The 15,724-nt window shown below is 38.2% G+C and overlaps 1 protein-coding gene across 4 annotated transcripts; it reads right to left on the bottom strand.

Moving 5' to 3' along the window:
• Positions 1 to 4,916: 4,916 nt before the first annotated feature.
• LOC100488619 (uncharacterized protein C12orf50 homolog) lies at positions 4,917 to 14,300 on the bottom strand. Of its 4 annotated transcripts, none has more exons than XM_018092838.2 (8): positions 14,154 to 14,300; positions 13,089 to 13,163; positions 11,867 to 11,984; positions 9,718 to 9,783; positions 8,886 to 8,966; positions 8,699 to 8,800; positions 7,819 to 7,899; positions 4,917 to 5,091 (listed from the first exon to the last, which is right to left on the bottom strand). In XM_018092838.2, exons 2-8 carry the CDS (start codon positions 13,092 to 13,094, stop codon positions 5,084 to 5,086), a joined length of 462 nt encoding a protein of 153 aa, XP_017948327.2. In that variant the 5' UTR covers positions 13,095 to 13,163; positions 14,154 to 14,300; the 3' UTR covers positions 4,917 to 5,083. The 4 variants fall into 4 exon arrangements, with proteins under 4 accessions (XP_017948327.2, XP_031754603.1, XP_031754602.1 ...); XM_031898743.1 differs by having other exon boundaries at positions 9,718 to 9,891; positions 11,867 to 11,960; positions 14,154 to 14,290; XM_031898742.1 differs by having other exon boundaries at positions 9,718 to 9,891; positions 14,154 to 14,288.
• Between the last annotated feature and the right edge of the window lie 1,424 nt (positions 14,301 to 15,724).

Below are 15,724 nucleotides of genomic sequence, written 5' to 3' on the forward strand. Positions count from 1 at the left end.
TTTTTCTGCTAAGGGCACAGGACAACTTATTCGCATTAACGGGAAAATGGACGGAGCCATGTATCGTGAAATCCTGAACGACAACCTCCTTCCCTCTGCCAGGAAACTGAAAATGGGTTGTGGATGGGTGTTCCAGCACGACAATGACCCAAAACATACAGCAAAGGCAACAAAGGAGTGGCTCAAGAAGAAGCACATTAAGGTCATGGAGTGGCCTAGTCAGTCTCCGGACCTTAATCCAATAGAAAACCTATGGAGGGAGCTCAAGCTCAGAGTTGCACAGAGACAGCCTCGAAACCTTAGGGATTTAGAGATGATCTGCAAAGAGGAGTGGACCAACATTCCTCCTAAAATGTGCGCAAACTTGGTCATCAATTACAAGAAACGTTTGACCTCTGTGCTTGCAAACAAGGGTTTTTCCACTAAGTATTAAGTCTTTTTTTGTTAGAGGGTTCAAAAACTTATTTCACTCAATGAAATGCAAATCAGTTGCTATCTTTTATTTAAAGTTATTTTTTCGATTTTCCTTTTGATGTGCTATCTGCCACTGTTAAAATAAACCTACCATTGAAATGATACTCTTCTGAGACTTTTCATTTCTTTGTCATTGGACAAACTTACAAAATCAGTGAGGGGTCAAATAATTATTTCCTCCACTGTATATTACTGGATGGTCATAACCCAAAACTCTATTAATTTAGTAGGAAGCTGTTCCTTTGGTGCAACCTGATGAAAGGTATAAGACACATTTAGATGCTCGGCTCGCTTTCTTAAAGGGCTGCTTTAAATCACCCAAACCTACAAGCACTTAAGCAGCTGGGAAAACACTGGTGCTATTTCCAACCCAAGGGGTTTCTTTTTTTTTTACTGTGGAGCAAAAACTGGGCAGATGGCAAAAATGGTGTACAGAATGACAGAAATACCCCTTATCAAAACCCCATGACCCAAGCTTATCTGTTAACAGATCATATATCTGTACTAAGAATCAATTTAACAATAAACACATAGGAACCATGTATAGGCTGATACACACAGAGGGTTTCTACACCTGAGGAGAAATGCTTCTTGTTCACTTGAATTGGAAAGTACCTGACAATGGCGCCACTAAGAAATGCCATATGTGCCATCAGCCTTTATGTACAGGATGCAACAGAATCAACACAGACACTTTTGTCTGGTTATTTCACAAAATTGCATATTGGAAGATAAACTCAAAAAGACAAAGAAAAAAACACTCATAGAATTCTTTGCATGGTTTATTTTGTTCACCTTGTTATCAGGTAGCAGGGATTTTCATTATAGCTTGTGCATACAAATTTTTGATTTGCTTTTTTAGTCTGTTAAAGAAAATACAGAACATTACATATTATTATCTTATACCAAACTTATCACTTCCTTCTTTAAATTTGCTTTTTAATCTTGCTTAAACAAACAGACACACCCCTCCTACTTTTCTATTGCCTCTGTACCTCCGAAATGAAGTATAGCCTCCTATATTAACTGCCCATTCATGTGATTCATTCAACCATGTTTCAGCAATACCAATCACATCATATTTACCTCCAGCTCTCCCATTTTACCAGTCAGACTCCTTGCATTTGTAAACATACATTTAATACTGGTACCAGCATTAGAATTTTGCATATCCAACTTACCATCCTTCCTGTCAATATCAGTATCCCCAACCAAGTCGCCTCCCCAATTTTCCTTTCCTATACCCACTACCGAACCCTAGCACCAGGCAAGTAACATATAGTTTGGCATGTAGGGTCTTTGCTAATGATTACCCTATCCACCTTCCTAATAACTGAATCCCCTATAACTATAACCTGCCTTCCCTTCCTAGCACTACTCCCCCCACCTGTATTAGAGGTGCTACTCCCAAGGGTGCTCTGAGAGTCAGCCTGCTTCATACATACCAGTTCAGAGCTGTCCTCCCCAGCATCTTCACTAGAAATAGAATACCTGTTGGTTTGTGCTTATTTAAGCAAAGATGATTTTAGGTATAAACCCTTCCTTTAAGAATGCTCTTCAGGAACCTTTGCAATTTAAATTCATGTTCTATTATTTTTTATATTTTAAATATTACCATGATTTTGCTTGGTAAAACTTCTACCCTTATAAATATCACCCTATATTAGTTTTTTCTATGCTGCGTTTCAAAGGAAGTGTATAGTTTTTTTAAGTATGTATTTATTTATTTAACTTTGGAAAAAATGAAAGGGAAAATGACAGTACAAATAGATAATGGCATGTGAAACAGCAGAGTTCAAATCATTAAAGAGTAGTGCTGACAGGATTACAATGTAGTTTTAACCACAGAGGACCAATAACACATATAGAATTACATACAGTATAAGGCGGAGGGAAGTACATACTCAGGCAAATGAGATCATGATGGAATGTTACACTTCAGCATCACCCGGGTGTATGTCTAGCCAAGGGGGCCCATATTTTGTCGAATTTTGAGGGACATCCACTGTCATGATATCACCCCACTGATTTCAAGACACATGTACCCAAAACAACTTGGCTTCATAGTTCAGCCTAATTGATGGGAGAACAGAACTGACCAATGTAGTCCACTGTTTGATAGATGTGGTTCTAGTTCCCATCCAGTTTAAAATCACTATTTTTTTTTTACTATAGTAAATTAGAGCACTGATCAAGGATCTTGTTTTATCTAAAGGGGATTGTCTCCTCCATCAAGTATGCAATGACTTTATCCCAATATCTGCTTATCAGGGGGTACTCCCAGGCTTGGTGTATAAAGGAGGCTCCGACACCTGGGGCACCTTGCTTCTGGATTTCGACCCAGTTTATGAAGTTTTATTAGAGTAATATACATCTGATAAATGAACTTATACTGTATAAATGTATCTCTGATTGAAATTAGGTAAGTGTATAGCACGTCTGTGGTCTCATCCCACTATTCTTCGCTCAGTGATCGGAGTATCAGCTCCATCTGTCTTGGGCTTTTTGAAAGGGAGAGGGGATTGAAGAGCATAAGCATGGCAAAGTCTCAATACCAGTTTAGTGTTCTGTGTCCTTATATATCAACTCTATTGGGAGGGTGGTGTATTTTAGTTCTAGGGAAGAAAATTGGGCTTTGAATGCATGTCGTAATTGAAGATAGAAATAGGATTGAAGATCTTGTCTGCCAACCTTTTGTTTGAGAGTTGAGAAGGTCGAAAATATCCCCTTGTTCACAATGTTTCCTAAGTATTTCAAACCCAGGAGGGCCCAATAATTAAAGCCTTGTAAAGCTGGCCATGCACGTGGCAATCTGACCGATGGTCGCACGAAACATCGTCAGATCCGCCACACACCGTCAGGGCTGAAACAGCAGATAAGGAGGTAGAAACAATAGGATTTCTACCTCCTTCTGCCGATTCAGCCCTGACGGCAGATTTTGGTCAGGCGCCTTCTATGGCGCCCGATCAAAATTTTCTAACCTGGCCGATCGGCGAGTCGTCCGATATCAGCAGCTTCCTGCGATATCGGTCGACTCGCCGACATGCCATACACGCACCAAATATCGTACGAAACGAGGTTTTCGAACGATAGTATCGGTGCGTGTATGGCCAGCTTAAGTGTGGTAAATTGGAGTTTCTTGAAAGTGAAAGAAAAGGGGAGAGAAGTGGGGGAGTGTGCCCAAACAGCTTATAGGCTATTCTCCATGCCATAATTGGTAGTGACAGTTGCAGGATTATTAGTGTAGTCTGTCAGTTTGCTATGTGGTATATTACTCACTGCCTCCAGTGAGCCATATCTACTGTAAGTGCCAGGAGTAGAGATGGGGGAATGCCAGGCCCCTCTCGGCCAGAGGCACGGTAAGAAACTGCCAGGCCACCCTTGGGACTATGCTGGCCCACAAAAAAAGAATTCAAATTGAAGTTTATTGTCCAGAATACCTAGTCCTCCTCTTCAATAATTCACTTTCCTTGCTGAAGGGCCTTCCCAGTTCCACTAGAGGAAATGCATTTGTATTGCTCCTAGGCAAAGGGAAATTCACCAGTAACACCAAGAATAAATGGGTTTGTTTTAATTTAAATACAATATACTGTTACAATGAACTGGTAAAACTTGTGTGTTAGCTTCAGAAGCTGTACTACAATTTTATATTAGTGCTGTCCAAGAGAGCATTGATTAGAACTAGTTTGTTAGGCACCCCTCAGTGACTATATAGCTGAACATTTACCCAAGCTGGCACGTCTCTTAGAAAAATGGTCTGGCCTAGAATTATAATTGATATTATTAATAACACAATTATAAAGTACCAGCATATTCTGCAGAATTGTAAAATAAATTGCATACAAAAAAACAACCAATAAACTATGCAAAAGGTAGAACAGTCCTTCCCAAAAGAGCTTACAATCTACAAGAATACTTTTCTTCTGAGAATCGAGCCAGCAGGAATGCAGATACTGTAGAATGTAATTGATGTCCCTAATATGCAGGTGGCCCATTGGTTAGCTGCAGTGAGGGGGGCTACAGGTCTATGCGATGATTGCTACATTTGTGGGCTGGGTGAAACTGCATGGGGAAAAGAAAATAGGTGCAGGCCAGGCTTAGGGTAGACAGGTATGGTTTGGATGCAGGTCTAAGAAAAACAGACCCACAAAGGTCTCTAATGCAAATCTCAGTAGGCTCCCAAGTATGATACTGTGTTTACAGCCAGCCTAGGGTGGTGCAAGGGACACCTAAGAGCCCTATGCTTTTAAGAAAAGTACCCTTGGCCAATTCATTTTTATAGAACTGTACCAGACCAGACTAAATGGTCACTGATTTTGGTCACAGGGTGGAAATGCCTTATAATTGTCAATTCCCAGCTTTTTTATGTGCTGCTTACATGTGTACCCACAGCCCATAACCCATAAGCTGCACATTGCCACATAAGAATGTAAGGTCCAGGGTCTAGAGATGTTGCCACACTTTATTTAGAGTGCATATAAGGGTTATAAAAGAGATAAAATGCATACAGTACAACATTTATACATTTTCACAAATTATAACAATACCATTTTGCTTCTGCTTGACATTCAGAATGTTCGCTGTTTCTTTGCTCAGAACATTTTGAATTCTAAGAATCTGTAAAGATAACAAAGCTTTATTACTGAAAGAAATTAGCTTTAAAGTGATACTGTCATGATTTTTATGGTTTATTTCTAAACTACACAGCATATAATTCACTCTACCATTTAAAATTTTATTCTTGAACCAACAAATTTATTTTTTTAGTTGTAATATTGGTGTGTAGGCGCCATCTCAGTGCATTGTGCCTGAGTCTGAGCTTTCAGAAGGAGCCAGCGCTACACATTAGAACTGCTTTCAGGTAACCTTTTGTTTCTCCTACTCCCATGTAACTGGAGGAGTCCCAAGCCGGACTTGGATTTCTTACTATTGAGTGCTATTCTGATATTATTATTAACATTATTATCTGTGATATCTACTGGGAACTTCTATCTTGCTCCCTTCCCATTGTTCTGCTGATCGGCTGCTGGGAGGTGGTTGATATCACTCCAACTTGAAGTTCAGCAGTAAAGTGTGTTGTGCTGTGTGAAGTTTAGCAGAGCACAGGCTACATGGATGTGGCACCCTGGCAAATGAAGAATGTGGCTTAAATGTGAATTAAATATAAATATAGGATTCTTCTGGAGAAACTCAATTGATGCGTTTTGAAAAAAATATGTTTTGCCATGACAGTATTCCATTAACTATTATCCTCTTAACCTTTTTCACATAAACATGAAGGACAGTGTAAAGGCTATACTATTCATAATGTCCTCCCAAATGAATAAGAGCATTTAGAGAAATACAAGTCTGACAGCATCATACTTGTTAGTGAAAGTTAAACGTCTACACCCAGTTCTGCTCCCACACCACCATGTTAGTGGTTTCTTATTTATTTGCAGTTAGGACTTCTAATACCCAGCTTTTGGCTGTGGGGGTGACTAAATCCAGGAAGCATATAGAAAATTCAGTTAAGGAAGTTAACACTGTAGAGGTGGGGTGCAACACAAGCATGAAAAATGTACCTGGGGGTACCAAATAAGGGCTGTGATTGGCTATTTGGTATCCCCTATGTGGACTGGCAGCCTGCAAAAAGCTCTGTTTGGCAGAACACCTGGTTTTAATGCAACCAAAAACTTGCCTCTAAGCTAGAAATTAAAAAATAAGCACACATAAGTTTTGAGGACACTGGGAGCAATATCCAAAGGGTTGGTGAGCAACATGGTGCTATTGAGCCACTGGTTAGGGACCACTCTAGACCTTGAAGGAAAACTGAAAACTGCCTAGCAGAATAAAATTGTCTAAAACTGCTAATATCTGTTGATCAGAGGGGGCCAAGGAGTAAAAAATATGGACAAAAAATAAATATATAGGATATGAAATATGCAAATATAGACTAAAGTATATAGTATAGAATATGACAAAATATAAAGATGGCTTAAATTTATAGAGGATAAGAAGAAATGTAGAAATATTGTAAGGTGGAAATACTAAAACTTTAATTTTACATGCTCTGATTTTAAGTTTTCCTGCATTTACACTGTTTTTTTGTGGTCCAACCAATATATAATGCCTTTCCCTGATTTTACATTTTCCCAGATTTTATACTTAAAAAAAAAAAGAGACAAAAAATCCTGTTTCTTTTGATACAAAGTTTTCCTTCTCCTTTAAGAGAGAAATACCTTAGGGGTCATTTAAGAATGCAGGAATAATGTGCAAAAGTTTATGTCATATGCAATTAGACATTTTTCCCACAAATTCCAGTGCAATTGTGCCTGATGCATTAAAACATGTATTTGTGGAATATGTAGTTCACATAGCAACAAGGGCAAGCATATTGTCTAGCTTTAGATTCACTTGTATATGATTTTTATGGTCATATCGCCAATAGCTGTAAAAAAATCTTGCACGGTAAAAAATTTTTGCACAGTAAAGAAAAATTTGCGCCATTGACATCAATGCATTTTGCTTATTTCGCCATTTTGTGAACTTTTTGGGAGAGATTTGCCCATCACTATATGTGAACTCTAGCAGGAAAAGATGTACATGTAATTATTTTGGCATGACAAACAAGTAAACTAAACCTGCAATGTCCCTGTGACATTATGTCCCCACCCAGTGGTGTCACCTCCCCGTCCCCTGCCTGGATTTTTGTCCACCGATATGTGGCAACCCTATCAGTCATGGTCTACAAGAAACCAATTACCCTATCCTAGCTAGTGAAAAGCCTGCCTCATCAAACAATAAATGTAAAGAAAAGGAAAAAAATGCTATTTAGCCTTGTAAAGTAATCAAACTGGGTTTATTTAATGTTTACATGATTTTTAACATACTTTAGGTATAGAGATCCAAATAACAGAAAGATCCCCTGTCCAAAGAAACCAAGTCCAAATCCTTCCAGATAATAGATCCTATACCTGTACTTAACTGATTCTGGGATTAGGATATATTTAGTGTTATATTCCTACCTGTATGTAATCCTTTTATGGTTGCAAAGTTTGGGTTAAATTAAGAAAAAACAATTATCCAACCCTAGCCCTTCTTAAAGACGCCTAATACCTCACTTTTTTGGAATGGGGCCCTAATATAAATTCATTTCTGTTTCCAAGTTCAATATAGTTAGGACATCGTCCCTCATAGTAACAGGGTCCATAGTATGTATAGTATCAAAACCTTTAAAAACAAAAAAGGTGTTTTTTTTGTGGCATTGGGTCAGCCCTTCAGTTTCTTCAGGTAAAATAGTGCTTGTGCTTCTTTTGTCAGGCCTTTGAAGACTTTGTGGCTGTATGGCCTTACATTACTCACCATTTTGTTGTTTTTCACTACTGAGGTCCATAGATAATTCTTTTTCATGCATAGATCCCTGTGAAAAAGTAAAATCGCCATCTAGAAAAAACACAGCAGATGCTGGTTTTAGAAACTTTACCCTCGGCAACTTTTGTTTATAAATAAGGCTGTTTAGTTGTTGGTTATGATGGACAATAGACATTTCTGTTGTGTACAATACTCTCAATACATTTTACATGCAATATTCTCCCTTCTCCATAAATAAAAGTAATGACATATACGGTTAAATTAATCTTTTCATGGATGTATTTACAATCCAGTTCACTTAGGTGCATTAGCAGCAGCGAGGTGGACTTTAAGCATTCTATTTTTGTTTTGTGTTTTTCACTTGAGATATACAATAATTTCCCTGAAGCCAGTGGCTTAATGAAATGCTGCTGGTCCCCCACGCTAAGAATCTTGGGAGGGGCCCGGCGAGCACTGAAAACTAGGCGGATGATCCGTCTTCCGTGCCCACTCACGTGTGTTATCTACATCAGACAGGAGTTTGCTCCAAGAAAATTATTCATCTGATCTTGGGTTAAAGGCAATGAAACCAGGTACTTTATTGGGCGTTGATAGGTAATAATTTTAAAAGTTAGCATCATAAGTGTCTGAAATCCCCAAAACTGACTTGCATGGGAATCACATAAATGCAATTACATTGCAAGTCAGTGTGGGCAATTAAGGGCACTTTGGTGACTTGTTTTTAGTATACTAGAAGGTGTAAGAGTAGTCTAATTGGTTGCCTGACAGTCTGAAAGATACCGAGATTTTTCTTTTTCATTTGTTTGTAGAGATGTGTAGGATATTATATTATTGTTACAGCAAAATTAAATTACAGATATAAATTACAGACCTTCCTGTGGGTCTTTTGAAGCATTAAAATGCATCTGATCCTTTCTATCCATAGCATTAGGCAAAGGTATTTCAAAAGAATAGCTAACTTTATAGTACTGTCCTGAAAAATGAAAGTAAAAAGTGTGTGAATACAAATTAGCAAGCAATGATGAGCAAATAAATAAGTAACTAATGAATCCCAATACCTGCTTGGCGATATATATTAATTAACATCTTTTCCTCTTCTATTTCCTCTGAGGTCTTTACTCTTGGCTCTATATTATCACCTGAATAAAAAATACAAATAAAAGTGGCATCTTTGGTAACAAATAAGACTGGTAACACTCTGCAACTGCAGAGTTGCTTGAATACATGCAAGAAAACTCAAAATGACCAGTGCTTTGTCAAGCATCTTTTTGCTACTCAACACTATATTAGAGGGAGATTATGGTGGTAATTTATGAAACAGGGGCAAGGTGCAAATAACAAAACAGAACCATAGTTTCGCCCCTATGTTGTGTCTAAAGGCACAGCTCTTTGTCCTTTAAGAAGGGAGCACAAAAAGCTGCACCTTTGTCTGTTTTCAGCAGTGCTGTATTCATAAATAGTTTGCATGTCATTTAGATGCACGTGCAAGTGAGGGAGTGCCATGGGCCACAAGGCACGGGAGAGCCCTGTTGAATGTCCTGTGGTTGATGGCAAATAAAGGTTGACAGTTCAGAGGGAGGTGCATAATCACACTTGCGTCTGGGATTTTGCTGTGCTCTACACACCACCCACCAGCACTCAGGTCAAATCCCATAATGTTAGATGCATAAGCAGTAGTAACAACCAAACAATATACTATTCTGCAAATGTATAAGCGAAATGTCATAAATTAACCATTGTTTAAAAATAAATATTTTTCACACCTCACTGTTTGCCTTGTACTAACACCCCCACAAATAATTCCTGGCCAAAATGCTTGGATTCGGCCCTAAGTAGGATAAGACTAACCCTTTTTTATTATTCATTATATCAAATATTTAAACAATTTACCATCTTCATTTTTGTTTTCATCTTTGTCACTTTCGTCATCATCTTCAGATGCATTTAGGGTAAAAACTAGAAATGGATGAATGGGTATGCACATGTCACCTTGGCTTATTGCTGTATATTCAAAGTCGGTATGTTTTTCTTCCCATTCCTGATAATCAAGACTGCCTATGATATCTAAATGGCAAATAATAATAATCAAGCAAAACGAGTAAGGTTACAATTTATTAAACCATTAAAGGAGAAGTAAAGGTTAAGTCACTTGGGGGTGCCAAAATGTCAGGCACCCCCAAGTGACTTAAATCGCATACTTTTTACCCCGGGCTGGTGCCCCTGTTCAGAGAGAACAGCACCAGCCCGGGGTAGCTGCGAGCTCTTCCGTATTCGTTGCGCGTGCATGCGCAGTAGAGTGAAAAAGCCGAACTTAAACATAGAAGTCGGCTTTTCACTCTATTGCGCATGTGCCGGCCCAGCGATTTTGCCGGCAGCGCGAAGACGGAAGGAGGAAGGCTCGCTGCAGGTACCCTGGGCTAGTGCTGTTTTCTCCTAACAGGGGCACCAGCCCAGGGTACAAGGTAAGCGATTTAAGCCACTTGGGGGTGCCTAACATTTTGGCACCCCCAAGTGACTTAGCCTTTCCTTCTCCTTTAAAGGGGACCTGTCACCCAGACATAAAAAGCTATATTATAAAAGTTCTTTTCAGACTAAACATGAAACCCAAATTCCTTTTTTTATTAACACATCCATGCCATTATAAAGGCATTTAAAATCCCAGCTGTCAATCATATATTGCCTGCTCTGCCTATATGCCTTAGGCAGACAATTACATTCACTTTACATTCAGCACTTCCTAGATGTCACTGCACTGCTCACTTTTCTCCTCCCATCTAATTGTGTAGCTTGTGCATGGCATGTGCATCAAATCGCCCATTCTGGCTTATAAACAAGATTTTGAGATTATGCAAAACTTGTCTTAATAGCAGTGCCCACAAAATGGCGCCTGCCTGCTTGCTGTGATTTTGAATTCCAAAACTGAAGGAAACAAAATTTAACTAATTTATCTAGTGTAAGTGAACGTTATTTTGCTTGCCAAATACAATAGAAAACAATTTGGAATTATTTCTAATGGTAACAGGTCCCCTTTAAGTTGAAAAGAATTTATCCTATGGGCCAAAAACTTCAAAGCCTGCTTGAAGGTGAAAATGCATGTATCACAAGTCTATGAAGCACAATAATACTTTTTCACATCATTTCACCCAAAAAAGAATTCTAGAAAAGAATAACAAAATACAGGAAAACTGTCCAAACTTTTACCTGTAACCAGGGCCATATTTATATAGGCACCCAAGGGCCTGTGCCTAGGGTGGCAGCTTAAGGGGGGCATTTGGGTGCCTATTTAATAGATTCATTTAAAGAAAAACAAACTCCCTGGTATCCTGTGGGGTATCCTGAGCACTGGCAGTGGAAGTAATGTAATTTTATAATTTACATGAAATGGGCGGGACCCCTTTCTGAAGCACATTTCACACCCTCTCCCCCGATAGCAGCCCTGTTCCTGTGTGTCCTGCATATTCCTGTATTACTGTAGTGAGACTCTTACCTGAATCCTGAATTTTGCTAGCCCTGACCTGTGCCTGGACTTTGTCTTGAAGTCTGTTTAACCTTATTTTTACCACTCTGGTGTGATTTTTAGATATTTCATATTTCCAGGTATACTGTACATAGGCCAGAACTCATTGCATGTTTATAGCAGTAGCTATCATTATTTCATGTCTTGAAACGAATACAAGTACAGGTATGGGACCCGTTATCCAGAATGCTCGGGACCTGGGGTTTTTCGGATAAGGGGTCTTTCCGTAATTCGGATCTCCTACCTTAAGTCTGCTAATAAAATTATTTAAACAGTAATTAAACCCAATAGGACTGTTTTGGCTCCAATAAGAATTAATTATATCAAGTTGGTATCAAGTACAAGGTACTGTTTTATTATTAGAGAGAAGGAAATCATTTTTCAAATTGTGAATTATTTGATTAAATTGGAGTCTATCGGAGATGGCCTTTCTGTAATTCGGAACTTTCTGGATAATGGGTTTCCGGATAAGGGGTCCAACACCTATACCAACAAATCTTAGAGCAAAACGGTCATACTTACTGCTAGTCGATGGTAAAAACAGTCCATTAATATAACGAGGGTGCATATGAAAGCATGTGCAGCTGATGTCCACACAGCGATCTGGCTCATTTTCCTTGGGGCATGAAATTGCACAAAACTGCAGTTACAAGAGAAACGTTATTTATATTTATACTGTTATTTCTTTTACAAAATACTCCAGCTTTAACTGACCACACACTGGTTGATTTGTATGATTATTGGTCTTTGTATGAATACTTTGTATGAATACTTAAATTAATTGTTTTGGTAGATCAAACTGTAGTACAGTTGTACCACGGTTATTAAACATAAGAAAAAAAACACAGATTGGTGTTACAAGTACACAGGGGCCCAAACAGCCCCCTACAGGCCCACTAAATAGTGACTTGGCATTTTACAGCAGCCTCTCTGGCATTTGTCAGCCTGGGCCTGACTAGATTTTAATTAAATAATATAGACGTTTCTAACTAAAATTCTACTTTTAGATGCCAGGGCTGTATTTAGATGTGCCCCCTACATTGAGGAAGTGGCGTCAAGTGCAGCGTGAGCACTATGTCACTTCCAGTGGTGTGTGACATCACTTGACTTGGAGTGACATCATGTGCCACTGCACACCGCAGTGTGAGCCTCAAACCCTCCCGGCGGAAGATTTCCTTGGGAACTCTGTTGCAAAGCCTGGCTTTTTTTTCTAACATTTTATAAAAAACGGCACAGGCCTATATATATATATATATATATATATATATATGAAGAACAGAGTTCCGCACACACAGGGACTTTAAAAAAGAACAAAAAATCTTTATTAATCCATGGATTTTTTGTTCTTTTTTAAAGTCCCTGTGTGTGCGGCACTCTGTTCTTCATATATATATATATATAGGCCTGTGCCGTTTTTTATAAACTCCTGGCCAGCAACTGGGGCAGTTGATTGTTTGTAGGGAGTGCCTACAAAAAATAGCCTATAAAAATTATAATAATAATTAATCTTTCAATATATTACTATATTCTGACTGGTATCTTTTAACACAAGTCACTAAATGTCTTAAAAAAAAGTTCAGCTAATTGTTTTCTTTGTGTAGCTGGGGTGAATTTCTAAAAGGGTTGGAATGTCTGTATTTGCTGAAATGGTTTGCTTATCTCTAGTATTGTCCCCTATCTATATTATGCAGACTAAACTGTGCAATTTGTGAATGAATATACAGACTGTAATGAAATTACTTACATCCATGAAGGCAAAAATTATTTGGTTTGATCTAGAAGAACTTCTCAATCTTTTTTCCAGGAACTTTTGAAGACTCTGCAAGTTAAGATCTTTGAATTGAAAAGGCTTTTAGAATCTTTTTGATTTTTAAGTTTTGTTTTTTAACCCATATGCTACCGACTGCCTTTTAACATGCTGTGCCACATGTTGCCAAGCACATGGATCAAAGAGGAAACTGTACATGTAAAACCTCCTGCACTGACAATCAGGCAATTATTTATGGCAGGTAACAGTCAAAAAATCCTTGCAAGGACAAGGAAAGTTGTCAGTTTGTTAGGCAACCCCCCTCCAGTGATTATAATGATTATAATATGCGAACCCTAAGGCTGGTGCTCCTGCTTGCTGAAAAACACAAGGCCAAGGTGCTGTGCTGCCATCTTGTTACTTGTCCACTTGCTGCTGCCAGGACTTTCCCCGAGCTGTGTATATGTAGAGTACAGTAGAGTGCAGTATACAAAAAAGACCTTCTGCGCATTTGCATAGCCCAGGGAAGCAGCAAGGATCTCAGCAATAGAAACAAGATTGCGGTGCGATAAAATAATACTGTGGGCCAGGGCGTTTTTCATCAAAGAGGAAGTCTAAAATTATTAACTATAATCACTGGGAAGCCTATTAGTTTGGCACACCAGTGATTAAGCCTTTCGTTGTCCTTTAAATAATTATATTCTTTAAAATAAGCTTGAATACTATATAGACATGCAAAACAAGCATATTTATTACTGGGAAAAAATAAATTTCTACCCAAAATGTTCTAACGATTCTCCAAACAAACCCCAAAAGCTTTTGGATATCTGTTAAATAATATTTACTATTTTATATTCTGTCTTTCTTGATTAACATCAGGTCCAACCTGGGATTTCAAATAGGCCCTGACAAGTACACAAACAGCCCCTCACCAGCCCACTAAACAGTGACTGTCTGGGCATAATGAATATACCCCTATGTCTTCTGCAGGCTTTTCTGTCCAGTATTAGCCTACTGTCATATGATGTCTTATCTTTTCATGACATATTAATATTTGCTTACTCTTGGCTCCTTTCAAGTTGAGACTGTATTCAAACTTTCTCCATAATTAGCAGACCCCAACTGCTCCAGAGCAGGGAGGTCACATGACTATTCCCATGTGATCATGAAAAAAACAGATATACTGTAAACTAGTTCAGTAGATTCCTGTGTTGTACACAATGAAGAAAAAAATAATTAAGCACATTAGATTTTTTTCTAAATGATTGTAGCTACTGTATTTTGGAGCCACGCACTCAACTTGCATCTTTTAACCATTAATATACTTTAAAAATTCTTTGGGATTTAAATTTTTAAAGTATATTAATGGTTAAAAGATGCATGTGAATCAGTTGTTTGTTCATTTTATAATTTTGCATTCAAAATTGCACTATTTTTTATTGTTTTCATGGTAATATTAGATTTTTTGTAATTTTATGGAATTCTTCTTCTTTACTTTTTTTGCCTTTTTTGCAAACAATGTGCATATTTTGCTGTAGCCAAGTGTCAGCCGTGAAATGTTGCATGCACTACTTTGGGGCCACATTGGGGCTTTTATCACACATGCAACCAGTGTGTTGATTTTGCAGTAGCTAAAATTACAGCCATAAAAAATTCTATGCACTAATTTTAGTTTGGGCTCTCTACATGTCACATATTTTAGTTACTCATTTCATATTGGTCATTAAATTGTTCAGAAGACCCTGGCATTCACGTATAGGATGTTTTATTCTTGTACCTGAGGAAATGTGAGAGATAACATCATGTATACTGCATGCTTTGCATTGATTTTCAGACAAACCAACATCTGTAGCAAAGATTTGAAGTTTGGAGTAATAATAAAAACAAGCATATAGGTGTAAAAATGATGTATTTGCCCATATTTACCTATTTTGAGTTCATCTGAATGTAAACTTTTTAAAAATGTTTTTTCTCTGGTAAGTTTACTGACCCAGGCATTTTTGTCTTGCAATCTAGTATGCTGATTTCTGGTGCTTTGAAAATTCACTTTACTGTAGGTCAGTGGTTCTCAACCTGTGGGTCGGGACTATTTCACAGGGGTCGCCAAGACCATCGGAAAACACACATTTCAAATGGTCCTAGGAATAATTTTATGGTTGGGGGTCACCACAACATGAGGAACTGTATGAAAGGGTCGCGGCATTAGGAAGCTTGAGAATCATTGGTGTAGTAGATGTTTAACACATACACATAAGGAAACCCCATAAAACTATACACACTCTAGTCAGGTTACCACCTTACTGGTATTTTACCGTAAAATACCCTACACTGTGTCGATATCAGGCTTTCCAAATGAGTTGTATTATTTTTACTTGCAAAATAGGTTTGATTCCTCTAGATATGAAATTATTAGTCAATTAACAACGCAACGCTTTGTTTGCAGATTTGGAAGAAAGAAACGCTTTAATTGTATAGAGCAGGGGTAGGGAACCTACGGCTCGGGAGCCAGATGTGGCTCTTGATGGCTGCATCTGGCTCCCTGCCAAATCTTTAATAAAAAAAAATAATGTGGAGCGTGGCCTGCGCTTAGCGGATAGAAGACATGTTCTATGCCTTAGAACACATCTTCTATC

This window comes from Xenopus tropicalis, chromosome 3 (assembly GCF_000004195.4).
Source record: "Xenopus tropicalis strain Nigerian chromosome 3, UCB_Xtro_10.0, whole genome shotgun sequence".
In the NCBI taxonomy this organism is placed as follows: domain Eukaryota; kingdom Metazoa; phylum Chordata; class Amphibia; order Anura; family Pipidae; genus Xenopus; species Xenopus tropicalis.

Excerpts from the sequence above, each read along its gene's own strand:
- LOC100488619 (XM_031898742.1), bottom strand. Across the intron at positions 9,892-11,866 it reads GTTTTTACCATCGACTAGCA|ATATCATAGGCAGTCTTGAT; the intron begins GTAAGTATGACC and ends TTTGCCATTTAG. Across the intron at positions 8,967-9,717 it reads TGAAAACAAAAATGAAGATG|GTGATAATATAGAGCCAAGA; the intron begins GTAAATTGTTTA and ends TTTTTTATTCAG.